The sequence below is a fragment of the Jatropha curcas genome, chromosome 10 (genome assembly GCF_041381405.1).
Source record: "Jatropha curcas cultivar XTBG-Jc1 chromosome 10, XTBG_Jcur_1.0, whole genome shotgun sequence".
Lineage (NCBI taxonomy): Eukaryota > Viridiplantae > Streptophyta > Magnoliopsida > Malpighiales > Euphorbiaceae > Jatropha > Jatropha curcas.
The window spans coordinates 5,713,602-5,728,795 of NC_143160.1; the positions used below are offsets into that span (position 1 = coordinate 5,713,602).

The 15,194-nt window shown below is 33.1% G+C and overlaps 1 protein-coding gene and 2 long non-coding RNA genes across 6 annotated transcripts; 1 reads left to right on the plus strand and 2 right to left on the minus strand.

The window, feature by feature from the left end:
- Nucleotides 1-1,292: 1,292 nt before the first annotated feature.
- On the minus strand, nt 1,293-3,192 carry LOC149492966 (uncharacterized). The gene is made up of 2 exons (XR_016322867.1): nt 2,266-3,192; nt 1,293-1,457 (listed from the first exon to the last, which is right to left on the minus strand). It is a non-coding gene; the product is annotated as an uncharacterized LOC149492966 (long non-coding RNA).
- A 3,026-nt stretch (nt 3,193-6,218) lies between these two features.
- Nucleotides 6,219-7,859, minus strand: LOC149492967 (uncharacterized). Its single transcript, XR_016322860.1, has 2 exons — nt 7,192-7,859; nt 6,219-6,383 (listed from the first exon to the last, which is right to left on the minus strand). It is a non-coding gene; the product is annotated as an uncharacterized LOC149492967 (long non-coding RNA).
- A 1,798-nt stretch (nt 7,860-9,657) lies between these two features.
- Nucleotides 9,658-14,703, plus strand: LOC105640460 (Pre-mRNA cleavage complex II protein family). Of its 4 annotated transcripts, none has more exons than XM_012224774.3 (10): nt 9,658-9,843; nt 9,920-10,133; nt 10,643-10,740; nt 10,910-10,943; nt 11,286-11,455; nt 11,612-11,795; nt 12,248-12,428; nt 12,641-12,740; nt 13,830-13,957; nt 14,467-14,703. In XM_012224774.3, exons 1-10 carry the CDS (start codon nt 9,780-9,782, stop codon nt 14,518-14,520), a joined length of 1,227 nt encoding a protein of 408 aa, XP_012080164.1. In that variant the 5' UTR covers nt 9,658-9,779; the 3' UTR covers nt 14,521-14,703. The 4 variants fall into 4 exon arrangements, with proteins under 4 accessions (XP_012080164.1, XP_012080166.1, XP_020537611.1 ...); XM_012224776.3 differs by having other exon boundaries at nt 11,669-11,795; XM_012224775.4 differs by having other exon boundaries at nt 9,687-9,843; nt 9,929-10,133.
- The last annotated feature ends 491 nt before the right edge of the window (nt 14,704-15,194 follow it).

Here is a 15,194-nt window from a genome sequence, read left to right on the forward strand (position 1 = left end):
GTGTAACTGTAAGCCATTTATTTATTTTTTTTTTTGAATTTATTCTCAATATATATATATGGATGGTTAAAATTTTGATTTAAAAAGAGTATGGTTAAATTTCTTTAATTACAAATTGCACTCTAATTTAGCTGGCCAAAAAATAAGATAAAAAAATATTATTTTTAAATATCTTAAATTTGATTAATTACGTTGATATCTTATTTAATTCAAATTTTAATCTTTTTATTTAGGAATATAATTTTGTTAATAAATTTTTTAAATGATTTTATGATTTCGATTGTTAAGAAAAAAAAAATAAAAATTATTATTATTTATAAATATTTAATTTAATTTATTAGAATAATATTTTATTCTATAATTAAAGTATATGTATTTATTAAAAGAAATTATAAAGAAAGTTATAAAACGTAAAATTAAAGATATATAATGATTTTTATAAATCAATTTGGTAATTAAAAAAATAAAAATAACTACTTAAATAAAAAAATGAAATCAATTAGCGTATAATAAAAATTATATGAAACAGTATATTGAAGATAATATAGATAACATATTTCATATTTAAATTGCTATTTTAAAGAGAGAAATAAATATATTAATTTTTTTCAATAAGATATTACAATGCAAGACATATAATTAAAAAATATTTTACTTTATATATATAAACCACTGTATTTAGTATAATTTAAATAAAAATTTATATTTTAATTACATAATAAGAAAAACTAAATGAGTATAATTAACCGTGCATCACATATTACAAAATTAACTAGAAATTATAAAATCTCAAAATTTAAAATGTTACATATGGATTTGCGTTTTTTGAAACCCAGTCAATCCGAAGTCAACGAATGAAAGATTGGACACGTGGCACTTTTTGATCTATAGTGATTGTGGGGTTTTGAGTTGGGTCCACGTTACAGATTGTCAATGTGCAATACTTGGTTAGATAGAAACATGTAAACAGTAAAACTACATGTGATATTGTCAAATTAAATCAGAAAAAACAAAAATTATTTTAAATGTAAAAGAGTAAATTACTATTTAGTCCCTAAAACATTATCAAATTAAAATTTTTATGGAATGCATAAATCAATTCCAAGCAAACAGTTTGTTTGACAAAATTCATTGTTTCCGTAGCTATAACTATTTTAGTAGTATTTAACTATTAGTGTCACGACCCATTTCCATGGACCGGACCGGCACTAGGACCTGGGTGGGCTTAAGGCCCCCGAAGCCCGTAGTAAGCCTATATTATGTAAGCCTCGTTTCCTATTCATAAGTGTGGATACAGGCCCAATAATTTATTTCAATTATGCATCACTAATAAAGTTCATTTACAACCCAACTATAATACAATTGCGGAACTCTACCTGTACATTTACATCATTTTTCGTTTATCATTAACAATCTTCTATAATTCAACTCCATAGGATTTTTCTTTCTTCTATTACCTGAAAAAAATAGGTAGGCAGGGGTGAGCGCCAAACTCAATGAGTAGGGTTAGATAACCCTCTCACCCCACACAATCATACAAATGCTGAAATATTTTATTTGATCACCGATTAATTTTATGATCATGCAGTGTCACACAAATGACAATACAATAGCAATCACAATTATTATCACCTTCATTTAATCACATCACGTGGAAATTAGTCAGTGGCACCACCTAAAACCCCAACGAGCCGTCCTCACACATGGCTCGCCCTCTCATACATGTGCACCAGGGAGCCGATCCCCCATACGGCCAACTGGTCTAATCCTCACTGACCAGTCCTCTCATTGTTTTTCCATTCTCTCTTTTCTTTTCTATACCAACAGGAGGCAACTCGGTGGTCTCCATCCAATCTAGATCATCAAGTGCTCACAACAGGAGGCCACCCTGCGGGCTACAATCAAATCTAGATTATCAGGTGCGCAACAACAAGAGGTCATCCTGTGGTTTTCCATATAATCCATATCATCAGGTGCACACGGGGGCGCCGATCTCCCATTTTCCCGGCCGACGGTCAAATTCCATATCATATCATATTCAGGATCCATATCACAGACCGTCCTCACAAACCCATGGTGGTCCACGTCATCCCAATTCCACACAAACAAGGCACAGTACATTCATAGCACAAGTAATCAAATAATTTTTTTATATCAACAAATAGTGCATCATAATATGGCAATTCAACAAAATAATGCATGATAACATTTAGCCGTGAATGCATGAATGCAGGCGGATGATACTAGTTATCTAACACTACTCACAGTTTTTGTTGTCCTTAAAAGGACTGCCTTTCTTATTGTGCGCTTCCAGCCTTTGTCTTCACAGTCCGAAACTTTATAAGTATCGCAAATATACTTTTTCTTGTTGGATTTCGCTAGATCGGGAATTTACGCGTGCCGGATCGGAGCTACGCGCACTGGAAGCGGCTGGACCACCTGAGATCGACGCAGGAGAAGTTGAGCTGCAGTGGTGGCGCTGCGCGATCTGGTGGCAGAGCTGTGGCCGGGGTCGCGAGGAGCAGCGATCGAGCGAAGGAGAATGGCTGTGGCGCGCGGCGGAGTCCGATCGAGCTGATGGAGGCACGATCTGCTTCTGCCGGCAGTGGAGTCGCAGGCGCAGGAAAGAAAAAGAAACAGAAAAGAAAGAAAGAAAGAAGAAGAGAGGAGGAGGAGGCAGTGGCAGTGTCGGTGGAGTGGAGGTGCAGAAATGCTAAGGGGTGAGGGTGAAGTATGCGTTGGAGATAAAAGGATGAAAAGGATTCTAGAAGGTTTGGGCTGATTCGGTTCGATTCAGCCCAAATCTCGATTTCCATTTGATTTTTTTTTTTGATTTTTCAGTTGATTTTTGATTCGGTTTATCAGTGTACGAATTATTAATTTGCATTTAATTAATTAAACTCATTTCCAAGCTGTCAGTTTATTAAATTTAAATGAAAAATCTTTGAAAATAAAAATTCGGGGTATTTCAATCTCCCCCCCTTAAGACAATTCGTCCTCGAATTGAATCTAGTGGGAAAGAACATGAAAGGACGCACGGGAAATTTTAAAGTTACAAGAAATGGCTTCCAATACTAAGGAGACGGCTCAAAAGCGAAAATACAGATCGAGGAAAGGCAGCGAGTGGGGTATTCTGATTGTACTTCTACCGCCAATTATTATATTTAGAATAAAATTTCATTCAATCTATATAGTACCACCTTGCTGAAGCTTATAGGAAACTTTATTAACTTTATTACCGAAATCTCCAATACTATAATCGAACAGTTACTGAAATTTTTAGAAAATCGATCTTTAATTCAATATCTTTCAATTAACCTAGTTGAGCAATAAATACGTAATATTGACAAAAACAAAACAATGCGAAATTCATTTTATGTAAAATAAGAATTGATTCATTTAATTTACATATGTTATGACTAAATCGTTTGCTAATCAAAATTGAGAAACTGTTATTTTAATACAAAATGTTAAGAAAATTTTCTTGTAATTTTAATTATCTATAATATCACGGGGTTATTCAAGTTCACAGTAGCATTTCTTTTTATACAAGTTCTATTCTTCTTATAATATTTTATCGTATGCTAGCGCAAGTTTTAGATAGTTTATTTACTAAGGGCATCCCTGCAATATTAGTTATCTTACTCTATAGAGATCTCCACTCCTTCTATTTAATCGCCTTACTTACATCTACCACTTATTCCTTAAATTATCTTAACATGTATCATTAAAAGTTGACTTCTATAGTACATCTTTTGCTTTTCAATCCTCTATTTCACGTATGTTGCTTACTAATTCATCCTAAGAATATTGAAGCATACTTTTTAATTATTCCATCTACTATTAATCATTAATAGTAATTTATCTCATTAACAATATTTCATCCTAACATTTATTACTTACCCTAACTATTTACATTTTACCTAATACCTATCAAAATATAAAAGTCTTAAATGAAATTTCTTACCATCCAAATATTACATCAAATAAATAGGCGTCAAATTCTATGTCAACTAAATAATTTATTCATTTCTATATGAGACTTCAATTCATGCCTTGATTATGAAATAATAACAAATCTCTAATTAGTATCTATAATACATAAACTAATTGTTTCACTTTTCATCAAAGTTTTAAAATATACTATCAACTTATCTATCTCACCTGTCTTTAGTTCGTTAATCTTTCTCTTATTTAAGTCTAGCAAGGTATTTATAACTTCCTTTAATTTATTCCTTTAACCTGACCAACTCTAGTTTCTCAGGTTAGCACAAGGCCACATGATGTGATTATCTAGATTTGACTTAATTCAGGTCTTTCCTCCTTCCGCTGGCATGTCAAAATTCTTATCAATCACCTCACGGTTCATTTCACTAGTTTCTTTTCACTAGATTTATTCTTCTCTTTATCAAATTCATGTGATTACACATTATGACATCGTTAAAACCAATTCCCACCAAAGATCATATCTTAATCCAGTAGCCCCTCAAATCACAATTATATTCCAATCCCACAATCAAATCTAATTATATTCATATTATTCAATGCAAAACAATCATCACCATAGCCACATAGGTTCAGTTTTCCTTGGAAATTTCTTCATGAAATTTTCCTTTCATCAGTTATACATAATCACAATACCAATTAGTCATGCCAGATACAAGGAATTCATTAGTTCCAATTTTTCAATTCAAGTCACAAGTTAAGTCTTACCTTATTATAAACTCCAAAGGATTTCTTAAAATTTAAATAATTCTCTTTTGATCAAGTAAACTATCCGAAGATTCAAATTTAAATAGCATTTTTCCTCTAGTTCTGATTTGTTTACAATCTATGAGGTATAGTACCACTAACTTCAGTTCTTAGTGCATTTGTCTCCAAGTATCACCGATATTATATTTCCTATTTCAATAAATTCATTTATGTTTGTGAATTTCATCAAATGAGTTTACTAACTAAGGGTTTTTGAGCAATTTTCACATTCTCCTTTATTAATATTCCTAATATACATTATTCCATCGATATGAATTGTTAAATTAATCGTTTATTTTAAAAATTTTGACTACTGAATTGACAACTACAGTCTAGGTTGACCATCCTATGGGTAACTGGCTATTTAAAAACTTTCAAAATAATTTTCCCTTTCCACTTTTAAAAGAAAATATCGGCATGTCAGTCACACATAACTTTGAAATTCTTGTAATAAAAATTGGCATTTACTTTTATTTCATTTCAAGACCAATATCAATCGCAGTATAAAAATATTTGCATCAAGTTTTAAAATCAATCCCCATTGTATTTTCTAAAACCCTTTGGTATTTCACAAAAATGAGTTGTCAATCTCCACGAGGACAATCCCAACCAGTAACATTTCTAGAATTTTGATCTCTATTAATTTTTCATTCTAATTCATATTCCTTACCATTCCATATTAAGTTATTATTATTAATTCCTATAGGCCTAATTTAGTCCTCGGGATAGACAAAATGATAATAAATCCAACATGTAAATATTGTCACTAATTTAAAATTCTAACATCAAACAATTTTTTTTTTTTTTTTTTTTTTGACATGCCGACAAAACAATAAAACCAAACAATTAATTGCAACTTCAAAACCATTTCCAAGAAGCAAATAAGAAAACATTATTCTCAAATCATAGTTCAAATAAATTCACTTTCATATTATCTTTAAAACTTCGAATTCTTTTCTAAATCATTTCAAATAATTTTCGAAGCAGTGTCTCTTGTCGAATCATGGTGTATTGGGTGATCAGGCCATTACACCAATTTCCAACTGATCTTCTGCTTCAAAATAAACGGAGGGAATTTAGCAAAACTCAATATTTATTTTTATAAACGCCAGTTACCCAGACCTTTCTATAATATACTATTATTTATATACCTTTAGTTCCCGTCCTAAGTTTCATATAGATTTCCTTCCATCCTCGTGCACGATGCGTCCACCGACACTCAAATGGAATTCAATCTAGACTACACCTCCTTTGTTGGTTACGGCCGATCCCAACATAGGAGCTCTCTATTTAATTTCCTATGTTCCGCAATTGATTCCTAGGCCCAACTTATGCTCTGATACCACCTTTGTCACGACCCATTTCCATGGACCGGACCGGCACTAGGACCTGGGTGGGCTTAAGGCCCCCGAAGCCCGTAGTAAGCCTATATTATGTAAGCCTCGTTTCCTATTCATAAGTGTGGATACAGGCCCAATAATTTATTTCAATTATGCATCACTAATAAAGTTCATTTACAACCCAACTATAATACAATTGCGGAACTCTACCTGTACATTTACATCATTTTTCGTTTATCATTAACAATCTTCTATAATTCAACTCCATAGGATTTTTCTTTCTTCTATTACCTGAAAAAAATAGGTAGGCAGGGGTGAGCGCCAAACTCAATGAGTAGGGTTAGATAACCCTCTCACCCCACACAATCATACAAATGCTGAAATATTTTATTTGATCACCGATTAATTTTATGATCATGCAGTGTCACACAAATGACAATACAATAGCAATCACAATTATTATCACCTTCATTTAATCACATCACGTGGAAATTAGTCAGTGGCACCACCTAAAACCCCAACGAGCCGTCCTCACACATGGCTCGCCCTCTCATACATGTGCACCAGGGAGCCGATCCCCCATACGGCCAACTGGTCTAATCCTCACTGACCAGTCCTCTCATTGTTTTTCCATTCTCTCTTTTCTTTTCTATACCAACAGGAGGCAACTCGGTGGTCTCCATCCAATCTAGATCATCAAGTGCTCACAACAGGAGGCCACCCTGCGGGCTACAATCAAATCTAGATTATCAGGTGCGCAACAACAAGAGGCCATCCTGTGGTTTTCCATATAATCCATATCATCAGGTGCACACGGGGGCGCCGATCTCCCATTTTCCCGGCCGACGGTCAAATTCCATATCATATCATATTCAGGATCCATATCACAGACCGTCCTCACAAACCCATGGTGGTCCACGTCATCCCAATTCCACACAAACAAGGCACAGTACATTCATAGCACAAGTAATCAAATAATTTTTTTATATCAACAAATAGTGCATCATAATATGGCAATTCAACAAAATAATGCATGATAACATTTAGCCGTGAATGCATGAATGCAGGCGGATGATACTAGTTATCTAACACTACTCACAGTTTTTGTTGTCCTTAAAAGGACTGCCTTTCTTATTGTGCGCTTCCAGCCTTTGTCTTCACAGTCCGAAACTTTATAAGTATCGCAAATATACTTTTTCTTGTTGGATTTCGCTAGATCGGGAATTTACGCGTGCCGGATCGGAGCTACGCGCACTGGAAGCGGCTGGACCACCTGAGATCGACGCAGGAGAAGTTGAGCTGCAGTGGTGGCGCTGCGCGATCTGGTGGCAGAGCTGTGGCCGGGGTCGCGAGGAGCAGCGATCGAGCGAAGGAGAATGGCTGTGGCGCGCGGCGGAGTCCGATCGAGCTGATGGAGGCACGATCTGCTTCTGCCGGCAGTGGAGTCGCAGGCGCAGGAAAGAAAAAGAAACAGAAAAGAAAGAAAGAAAGAAGAAGAGAGGAGGAGGAGGCAGTGGCAGTGTCGGTGGAGTGGAGGTGCAGAAATGCTAAGGGGTGAGGGTGAAGTATGCGTTGGAGATAAAAGGATGAAAAGGATTCTAGAAGGTTTGGGCTGATTCGGTTCGATTCAGCCCAAATCTCGATTTCCATTTGATTTTTTTTTTTGATTTTTCAGTTGATTTTTGATTCGGTTTATCAGTGTACGAATTATTAATTTGCATTTAATTAATTAAACTCATTTCCAAGCTGTCAGTTTATTAAATTTAAATGAAAAATCTTTGAAAATAAAAATTCGGGGTATTTCAATTAGTTATTTGAATAATTTTTTATAAAACACTAAAAGTTAAATGTTACATGAATTAATTTTTTATAAAACGCTATATTAACCTCTAAAAACTAATTCATATGATTTATGACTGAAAATTAAAATAATATATAATTATTTTACTTTTAATTACACAACTCGCTAGTCCAAATGAGAAGATGATTGCGGTGGTTGAAAGTGTTTGTTTTTGTCATTTCTTGTGTGTGACAAGATTTAGCAATATGAAGTGTATTCCACTTCTCTGCAAATTGTAGATTATAATTTATTTCTAGTCATGCTTTTATGGCTTTGAGTGAAATTATTGAAAATGTTTCTTATATATTCCAACAGTCTATTACTTTCTATATCAGTCATTTTCGTGGTTGTCAAACCCACTACTCATTTCAAAATGTTAAAATAAATGTTAATCTTTATATTAATTTAATTAAGTCTCCATTTGTTTTTAGAAAATAATTTATTTTTAAAAAATATTTTTTAAATGATTTATTTGATTATAATATTGAAAATCAATTAAAAATTACTTTCTAATTTATCCCTTTTATGACTCTCGGATGTTCTCTTATACTACACAATGGCTTTTTCTTTCGGTTGATTTGATATTCTAAATTGCCTTTTCTTTTAGTTTTACATTACATTGTTGTTGGTTTTCTTTTTCTATTTTAAATATGTTATATATTTTAAATATATTGTATCTAAACATAGATTTTATTTTGTAGGATATAATGTCAACATTTTGAGAGTATAGATTGTGAAGATGGTAGCAAAAATGAGACAAATATGTCTATGCCTTCTGCAAATATGTTTTTGTTGTAGTGTTATTTTTTACTTTTTACTTCAGTAATTTTTTTTATTGACATACTTTTTATTATGTTTTATATTCATTTAGTTCTCATTCTATGATAATTTGTTATAATTTAGTATTATTATATTTTAATTAGTTTTTAGTTTGTGGTTGATATTATGGATATTGAATTTTAATAGATGTTTGATTGTCAAATTCTTTGATTGAGAATTGAGATATTTGTTTGAATTTCAATTCTTTTGTTCTATTTTAATATTTTGATTGATCGAGAATATTACAGGTTAATTTGTTTTATTATTTTGAATATTACATATTAAGTTGTTTTACTGTTTTGAAATTGAATTTTAACGTATTTTTTATGTTTTTTTTTTTTTTTTGCACTTTAGGTTCGGATTCGGGTTTCATGCGGGTTTGAGTTTCATGGCTTGAATAAATTTGTGATTAAACGGGTATTTAAATGGATTTAGGCAGTTGTGGGTATTTCTAAACGGATTTAGGACGAGTTTGAATATTATTTGTTTATTTATTAAGGGATTCGAGACAGATTTAGGTACTTAAATTAATAACGGATTCGGATAGTTTTTTGTTTTGCGGGTACCCACCTCCTACCAATCCTAAACACAATGACTTTTGATGTTATTTCTTATTATAATTTATAAATTTCATAGCTTTTATAGCTTTAAAAATAATGGCTTCTATTATTTGCTCTTGAATCGATCATGTTTTTATAATTGTTTTCTCTTTTCAAATTTATTCTCTCTCGAAAATAAAAAAATTAAAAAATCGTGTGAAGCACGCCTATTGAAATAAAAGAAATACAATCAACAAGGTATAATCGGATGAAACTGAAATAAATAAAAAAAATAATTTGGTGCCACTATAAATATGAATATTTTAAATGGTTAAAAAATTACAAAGAAGATTCCAAAATCTATCCAATGTTTTTTGAATTGACAAAACCCTAAAAATCCAAATAGAAACGAATTATTCCGAATCAGTCCGAAACAAGCGGATTCCAAATTATGCGAATTCCGAACCCGGTCCACCCAATTGGCGCCGAATGCCAATTTACAGTTCAAGCTGGTCACTAAATCAGCGTGATCATCCTCCTTCAGGCGAATCAGGTCAGTATCAATACAAATACGCAGATACAATCATTGATATATTCAGTCTCTAAAATAGCAGCGGTGAATTCCAAAGTGTATGCAGGAGACAAAGTGACGGCTATGGCTTCCATATCAGAAATAGAAGACCCATCACCGAGCATACACATACCAGAGGAATGGTCTGAGGCCGCAGACACCATCGCATATGATTCCACCACTTCACCTCCTCCTGTCGCCTTAATCTGTGGCGCTAAGAACTGTGGCAAGACCATCTTTTCTCGTTATCTCCTCAACAATCTACTCCAGAGGCGAGTATTTTCGATTTTTTTTTCCCCTTTTGCTCGGTTCGTATTTGAAGCATATTCTTATTCTGGAATTTGGGTTGGGAAGTCTGACTCTGCTGTCATTACTGTTAAAATGTTAAAAGGTTATGCGTTGTTGTATTTAAGGTGTTTGCTTCGTGGTTTTGCATTGAATTTGACTGTTTACAACTATTTGGTTCATCTGTACATTAAAGCTGCTTTGTATTTCTTTGTTTTTGCTTTCATGGAAGAAAGATGGACTTGGCTCGAAGGTTATTATGCCTTCTGTAATGTGAATTACAGTTGCTCCAGCATCTAAATGAATTTCTTGAGTTGACTTTGGTGTTTTGATGTGCTACTTGTTAAAATTTTGGTTTCCACGATTTGAAATTCATACGTGATACGTGTACTTATTCTGTGTGTACTTTTGGTTTTAAATTGCTTTCACTGTAACTACGGGAGGTTTTCCCCCTTAAGTAAATGATATGAAGTTGTTGGAATTGCACAATTTGCAGATATAGAAAGGTAGGCTATTTGGATACAGATGTTGGGCAGGCTGAGTTTACTACTCCTGGCTTTTTATCCCTCACGGTGGTTGACAAACTAACCTTAGGTATTTTTTTTTCCTGATCTTTCTCGCTCTATGATCCATTAATTAAAGTTTGAAACTTTATACAAATCTCTGTTCCAAAAAAAAAAAAAAAAGGTCTTTTTTCCTTTTCTTTTTATCCTCTATGTTGCTAATCAAGGATTTTCCTTTTTATTTCTGTTATTAAAATCAGATTTGACCATTCCATGTCTAAAGACACCTGAAAGGTATGAGCTTTCCAAATCTTCCTTCAAGTTATAAGTTCTCTTATGTTGTATGGAGAACTGGAGATCTTGCATTTAGGATCTAAGTTCTGTTGTCTTTTTGTTATGCGCATCCATGGATTAAAATGATTTGTTGTTAAGAGAATCCAAATCTTTTTTTTCTGATTTTGGCATTTCTATTAATTTTCTGAAGTTTTACTAAAAAAGCGGAATTGATGCAATGCAGTTGACTCTAAATTTTCCTTCTGTTAAAAATTGAGTAGGATGTTTTTTTTAATACCTGGACCAGATCTTATTCATGAAACATATTGCGATTGGTGACTGTTTGGTCCTTTATTTTTGTAGATGCTTTTTCTTTGGAGATGTTTCTTCAAAAAGAGATCCAGCCATGTACCTGAAATACATATCAATGCTGTATGACTACTATCGGAAGGAGTACTGTGCATTTAATAATGGTGAATGCCCTACAAAGGCCGAATTGCCTCTTGTTGTGAATACACCTGGCTGGGTAAAAGGTGAGCTTTAGTACATATTTTTTTCATGTTGCTTTTTTTTTTCAATTTCCATGTCTTACTTCTTGTGTTACTCTGTAACACAAGTGTTACATAGGCACGAATTTCCTTCAGTTCAGTATTAAGGGTGCTAGTGTGTTAGCATTTTCTATGTTCCAGGTGTTGGTTATGATATATTGGTGGATATGGTGAAATTTATTGCTCCTACCCATGTAGTTAAGATAAACACGTCTTCTGAAAGAAAGAATCTACCAGCTGGAGCATTCTGGTTAGATGATGATGACCCTGGTGAGGTTAATCTAATTGAGATCAGTTCAATTCGTCAAGACTCCTTTAGCAGATCGTAAGTTTAACACAAATTATTTTATTTGTGTGCACCTTCACTAGCTTCTACTGACATGTAATTGCCTTTTGCTTCCATTAGCATTTTGAATATTTGTGATTTATCAAGTGCTGCTTAAAACTTTGCTGGACTTTGTTGCTATTTGGAATATGGTGTTCCCCTTTAATATCCAGGAACTGATTTTAATGAAGCTTAAAAGTATTTTACCACAAAAGTTATACCGAAATTTACAGCATGTTTGACTGCTTGAAGAGTTTGTGGATCAGGCTGCTCAAGTAGTCTAGATAATTTTCTATGATCTATTCTTTCGTCTAAAATTGAATAGAAAATTGTGTGTGATTCCAACATTAATGAAATTCATTTCGTACTACTGTTAAATGTTGCTTTTTGGTGGATTATGTTACTTCAGTGTATTTCTTTTTTAGCTAATTATTATTTTAATTATTTGTCAGGACACTAGTGCAAAAGGATGCACGCCTTTTGAGAGATTTACGAATTATGGCTTATTTTAGACAGTGCTTTTCAAGTAGTTTGAATATCACAACAATCAAGGAACTTGCGGGTGCTCTAGCCTCTCACCCTCCTTATCAAGTTCCAATACAAAGTATCAGGATCAGACATCTTCATTGCCAGGTTGGTCCAGGGTATTAAATGAACTATTATGCTGATGTCTCAGCTTATGCCCCACCAATGTGTGATGTATCACTCCCTGTCCAATCTTATATTGTTAGAATATTTGGAGTGAATATGGGGTACAAAATTTTATTGCAATATTACTTTTACTCATTGTATCAATGTTCAAGTATCCAGGCTTCTTTATTAAAAGTTAAAATATTTTATGCCAGGTTCCTGATACTGAAATCTTCTACAGTTTGAATGCAAGCATTGTTGGTTTGGCAGTTAGTTCTGAACAGTTCGAAAATTTACCTTGGTGTGTTGGTCTTGGTAGGTCTCTTCAACTTTTGCAGAGTTGCCACCACATCTTTTGATTATTTACTTTTTAGCTTTTACTGTATGTACGTCAATAACAATTTTGGAGAGAAATTTAATTTGATGCATTGGTCATGGTAACAGAGGATTCATATAGCCAACCTCAACTAGTTTATGACTTAGGTCTCAGTCACTGTTCTGTTGGTGTTGGGGATGGCAGCTCATTTTTGGCTGGAAATTTCACTATCATTGATTTCATTAATAGCATCTTTTTCTCTCCTTTGTTGCTTTCGTTTTTATCATTAATAATGTTGTTTATAATATTTGGATTTTGCGGATAGAAGTAACTGGCGTTTAAGCAAAATTGGGATCAGTGTAGAGGTGATGCTGGCGTCATTTGACCTGGTTGATAAATGTCCAATATCAAATTGATAGAGGCTGGCACGGACTCATATCAGAAGTTCAGTACACTATGTTTTTCATTTTTCCAGATATCACCTAGGCATTTTATTAGGTTTTGATATATACACTTCCAAAGTTGCTTGTTATTGATATTTCTTGGAAATCTGTCGTAGTGGTCACTATAAGCGTAATTTATTGACATGTAATTTCAAATTAGCTATGTAAACATCTATTCTTTCCATATATTGTTCCCCAATATGGACTATCTCCTTCAAAATTAAGCTCAGGAAATTCTCATCCATCATTATGAACACCCAATTATGGGTTTTAGGGTTTCAGGATAGGGCTGTTGAAGAACATCATGCCAATGAGACAACTTGCAAAAACTAGAGAACTTACTCATTTATATTGTCAGACTGTATATAAATGAGAGAAATCCACTGGAAATGGACTTGGTTGCATGGATTACAGCAGTCTATTGTATTCAAAATATTCTCTCTTCCATTTTTTCATGGTTGTAATGAATTATATATTAAATTGCTGCCTCCAATCTCTTTATATTATTTGTCATAATATGCTTAATGTGAACATATTGATTCATGATGCTAATCCATTTATCTGTGCTATCTGATAGGTTGAATGATAATGCTCTTACTTAAACTCATAGTGTTCTTGTCTTACTTACTGCAAACATTGACTCAGGAATTGTGAGAGGAATTGATACATTTAAAGGTTTGCTCTACATAATCACACCTGTTCCACCTAGCATTCTGGAAAAGGTTGATCTTCTTTTGCAGGGGCTTATACAAATTCCTACTTGCTTGTTGCAGGTAAGCAATCCTTTCAATTACTATGTTCTTGAAACCGCACTGGTTTTCCTGGTATCACTGACGATTTTTTGCATTGTTGCACCTCTCAGTTTGTCAACATTTTCCGTCCCGTCAACCATTATTTTGTTCTTGAAATTTTTTAAACTATGCATTTTCATGAGAAGTACCATGGAACTTTTAAACAAGAAAAAGAAGAAAATGTCTGTTCACTTTTGAATGTAATGCATAGGATAGTCACTTCATTGATTGCTGCGTTCTCAGATTGGCTTTAGCATGCATTGCCGAGGCGATTGGTCTTTTTTGTTTTTTTTTTTGTTTTTTTTTTGTTTTTTTTTTTACAAAAATGCCTTGTTTTTTTTGGTTGCATCTCTATGGAAGAGAGCAATCATGTCTGTACAGTCCTCATACAACAGGAGAGAAGCAACCTTTTGTGGTTATATTTTATTCTGGTGATTTGAAATGATATTTTATCTAGTCTTTTCTCACGTAATTAATGGAATTTTTTTCAGGTCCAAGGATGCATATCACCCTACATGTCTACAAATGCTCTGTCCACAAGCTAATCGATACAACATTATTGATGCTCAGGAATTACTTTATGCAACAACTCCTATAAAGATTTTTAAAATTACAAGAGGACAAAAGAGTAACCTTACTGTTCGTTCTTATTCAGGATTTTCAATCACAGTGCCTTGTCTAACATTAAGAAATATTAGCCCAGTGGAACTGACCTGATTCATATTGAAGCATTCTGTTGGGTGCAATTTTTTCTTTTCAAATTGAAATTTGAAGATACAACAGAATTTGCAAAAATTTTTTAGGGTAAATTACTATAACCTCCATGAGATTGGACAACATACACATTTTCTTATATTTTCACAAGTGAATCAAATGTTATTTTTTAAAAGGACCAAAGCAAAATACAAAGATGTTTTTCAAATTTAAACAGGAAGTTGCAATTTACCCTTATTTAAATTTTTAATGGTTTTTCTCGAAGGTAATCCAGCAAAAATATTCAATTGATTAAAACTAATTGGCAAAATTAGTAATTCCCAAAAATCTAAAATCTAAAATCTAAATCTAAATAATGTATATCCCTTTAAAAAAATTCTAAATAATGTATAGGGTTATAAATGAAATCAAAATAAAGTTGTAGGTTGTGGGTGTAAAGTTAGTCCACAATGGCATCATGCAATGCATTAATTACTATTAGTGGTCTTGGTCTTTAGACTTTAAT

Bases quoted from the DNA above. Each gene is read 5' to 3' on its own strand.
- LOC105640460 (XM_012224774.3), top strand. From the start codon at position 9,780: ATGCCAATTTACAGTTCAAGCTGGTCACTAAATCAGCGTGATCATCCT. The intron at 9,844-9,919 runs GTCAGTATCAAT...TGAATTCCAAAG, and splicing joins TCCTCCTTCAGGCGAATCAG to TGTATGCAGGAGACAAAGTG. The intron at 11,456-11,611 runs GTGAGCTTTAGT...TCTATGTTCCAG, and splicing joins TACACCTGGCTGGGTAAAAG to GTGTTGGTTATGATATATTG.